Source organism: Gavialis gangeticus, unplaced genomic scaffold (assembly GCF_001723915.1).
Source record: "Gavialis gangeticus isolate Ggan-Ray unplaced genomic scaffold, GavGan_comp1, whole genome shotgun sequence".
Classification (NCBI taxonomy): Eukaryota; Metazoa; Chordata; order Crocodylia; family Gavialidae; genus Gavialis; species Gavialis gangeticus.
This window is the reverse complement of record NW_017729006.1, coordinates 46,451,773-46,455,084: the sequence shown is the minus strand read 5'-3', so window position 1 is coordinate 46,455,084 and position 3,312 is coordinate 46,451,773. Positions and strand designations below refer to the sequence as shown.

General features: G+C 38.4%; 1 protein-coding gene across 3 annotated transcripts in view; it reads right to left on the bottom strand.

Annotated features, from left to right (window-relative positions):
- The window catches only part of INVS (inversin), a 262,266-nt gene that overhangs the window by 23,034 nt on the left and 235,920 nt on the right, over positions 1-3,312 (bottom strand). For all 3 annotated transcript variants that reach the window (XM_019509166.1, XM_019509165.1, XM_019509164.1), the window contains 2 exons: positions 1,194-1,426; positions 348-428 (listed from right to left, as the gene is read on the bottom strand). In XM_019509166.1, the coding sequence (XP_019364711.1) occupies positions 348-428; positions 1,194-1,426 (314 nt within the window). The remainder of the gene's footprint in view (positions 1-347; positions 429-1,193; positions 1,427-3,312) is intronic.

Here is a 3,312-nt window from a genome sequence, read left to right as displayed (position 1 = left end):
TGTATGCTCCCCTCATGTAAGTTTTTCCTGCTCATCTGATCAGTAAAATGTTTTTACACCAAAAAAAGTTAATATCAAAGGTAAACTATGACTCAAGAGAAGCCTAAAGGAATAAGGGAAGGCATGACCCCTAGCAGTTTAGGAGCAATTAAAAATAGGTAAGATTTTAAGCAAGTTTTCTTGATTTTTATACATATATAAATTGAAGAAACCTCTCTATAGAAAGAGTAATTCACAGCAATTAAACACATATATACATAATATGTAGGCCTTTCCATATATATATATATTTTTTTTTTTTATATATATATATAAAATCAGTAGGTTCACAAAGACCTTTACCTTACCTGAGATCAGATGTATATCAGCAAGTTTATGCTTTGAAGACAGTCTTCCTGGATGGCATATTTTTCCTTCTTGAGAGCACCCTTTAATAAACACATACAGGCAGAATTTTATACATTCATAAAGACACCGGCCATTTCATTTGCATATTCTTATGGGGCTTACTGGTAAAGAGGCATATGAAACATGTGCACCGTAGAAACCTGTTAATAAACAGAACTTCAAGTAACATTTGAGTAAATGTAGTTTCTACATAAAAAAGAACTCGTATTTAAGCACATCTTTAAATTTTTCAATACCACCTGGTTAGGCTAACATACACAGTGAACCACATCCAGCTTGGTAATTATTTATCTGCTTGTTTCTTAAAGTACGCACACCGAACATGCACTGCCCTCATTCCTTCCCGTAGATGTTCCCATGTTAACAAGCAAAGCATTCTTTCTCTATCATTTCTTCAAATTACTCATTTGTAGAGGCATGGCTCTCAGTACCTGTGTGCAGCGTTGTAGTAGCACAAGAAAATACCCCAAGCTGTTTCAACAAAGTTCACTTATCTCAAAACAGCTGAATGATGCTAAACCTGTGACAAGTTCACTTTTAAACCATGGCAGTACATTTTTAAAACATAAAAATACTAAACTTCCCCATACCCAAACAACCTAATGTGGGATTTAGCTGCATACAGAAATGTATCTCTAGCTCCAGTGGTGTAACCTTCTTCATAACTTAGTAGATATTAGCTCTGTAGCAGATTCCAAAATTTGGGAATACCCAGAATTATGAAAAACACCAACAAATGACCACTTAACTTCTCCAACTCCAAAGTGCCACAAAAATAGAATTACCATATATTTGTTTGAGGATGGACTGCTTGCTAGTGTTTATGGTTGAGCTGCTTTTGTTTATAGATTTTTGTTTTTTACATGAAGGAACTAATTTCAGAGGGCTATGGTTCAGCTGTTTCTTCCAAGCGACCTGGATGAAAAAGGCAGCTGTCTCTTGTCTCCATTTGTCTTCATCTTCTTTGCACTGTCGCTTAGTACTTAGTAGCTGGAACAAGTCCCGTCTTAGTTGGTAACTGGAAAGAAGAAAAGAGAAGAGCACTTGTCTTAAGTGACCTCCTTTAATTTCAGTATTTTATATGCATCAGTTCACATTGTAGATTACATGAATAACTGGGAAAACAGAATTCCCACTGATGTGCTAATTCAGTGGGTTGAGAAATGTTTGCTTAGCAGACAAAATAAGGCCTGAGTGTAACTCCAGTTGCACACAATTCCTAAAGTATAAATTTCACACAACTACTCAACTACAAGCATTATGCAAGTTATCTATCTTGAACAATGATTTTCACCCTGGGTGCCTTGAGATCTTTTCAAAGATTCTGCCATACAATATTAGTGCTGTTGGGTATGCAAACTTGATTTACAAGATAAACCCAGGGATTGCAAATAGGGATCCAGAGTGTTAAAAACATTGTTTTTTACATTCTTTGCAAAAAAACCCCAAACTACTCTAGTTAGTATTTTTCTATTGTCAGAAAATGAGTGAAAACTAAAGAGCTGGCATTTTCCAAGGGAGGGCCCTGAGACTATCAAGGAGTGACCTAAGAATAAAATAAGTCGAGAACTACTGGTCTAGAATACAGTTTGCCCTACTGAAGACTTTTTTTAGGGAGCTAAGAACAACAAAAAACATATGCACAAGGCCATTATCAATAATGTTATCTGATGTTCTTGGCATTTACAATTCAATGTAATGGCATAAACTTTTCTATGGCATCCTCTTGCATATTTGCAGTAAATGACATGAAATAGACGACACTACATGAGAACACATTAATTGAGTCTATGCCCTCCATGCCTACAGCATTTCTTTCTTCGCACACAAACCAAAGATTTATAGCCTGATTTTTTTATTGCCATGCAACTTGTACCATCATTTATCACTGTGGACATGGGATGTAAAATGTCACTGAATCAGATCTGTGATGTTTCACAGCCAGAGTGCTTCATGCTCTTGAAGATTTCCTCTCCTTTTCCTGCTTTCTCCCATTCCTGTTCTTCCAAAATGCTTTTCTGCGTATCATCTTTCTCTTAATTTGGTCTCTCCTAGCCGATCCCTGGACCCTATCACTGCTGGCATGATCTGGCATGGATCAAGTTCTGAGTGTGAGCTGAACTGTGGACTGTCAGAGTCCTTCCCCTTCATTTGGCTAATAATACTTGCAAAGAAAACCCTACCTTTATCCTTTTTTCCAATGTTAGTAGCTTGTGTAGTATTTCATTCCAAAGAATCCAACTGATTAGACCAATAATTAACTCCTAAACTGTTATGAATCTGCCCAAGGGAATGGAGACTGATATTCATAAGTTATTTACTGTAACAGTATATAATATTGTGTGTTGCAAGTCACAGGTGTTCGACAGCTTTCCTCAAGCCAGTCAGTTAAATCAGTTGTTTCCACATCACATAAATTATCAGTGTAGCTACCATTTTTTCAGATCCCTCTTAGAGGTACCAACAGAGAGGTCAAGGAGACAGCAGATGAGTATGCACACACAAAAGAGTTTCCTACCTTTGGCAGTAACAGCATATTTGTGCTGCTGCTGTCTGCACTATACTGGCTCTTAAAACAGGGTCTCAGGTAAAATAAGACAAAATGCAGGAAAGAAGCAACATCATTACAGAAATTTGCTGTGCCCCACCAAGACCAGAAAGGCCCCACTGTCTTCTCAGATGCCAACGAAAAATGAATTTGTAGTTTTCGGAGTCCCTGCCTGCCCCACGCCATATGTCACCTGTCCTCTGGCCCCCTCCCCCCCCATACCTGTGCCTGCCTCCCTGCTGCCTGCCCCCACCATGTCTGCCCTCTTTTCTGTCTCCCTGTGCCCCACCCCTACCTTCATAGTTTCATAGTTGGTAGGGTCAGAAGGGACTTCAGCAGATCATCAAGTCCGACCC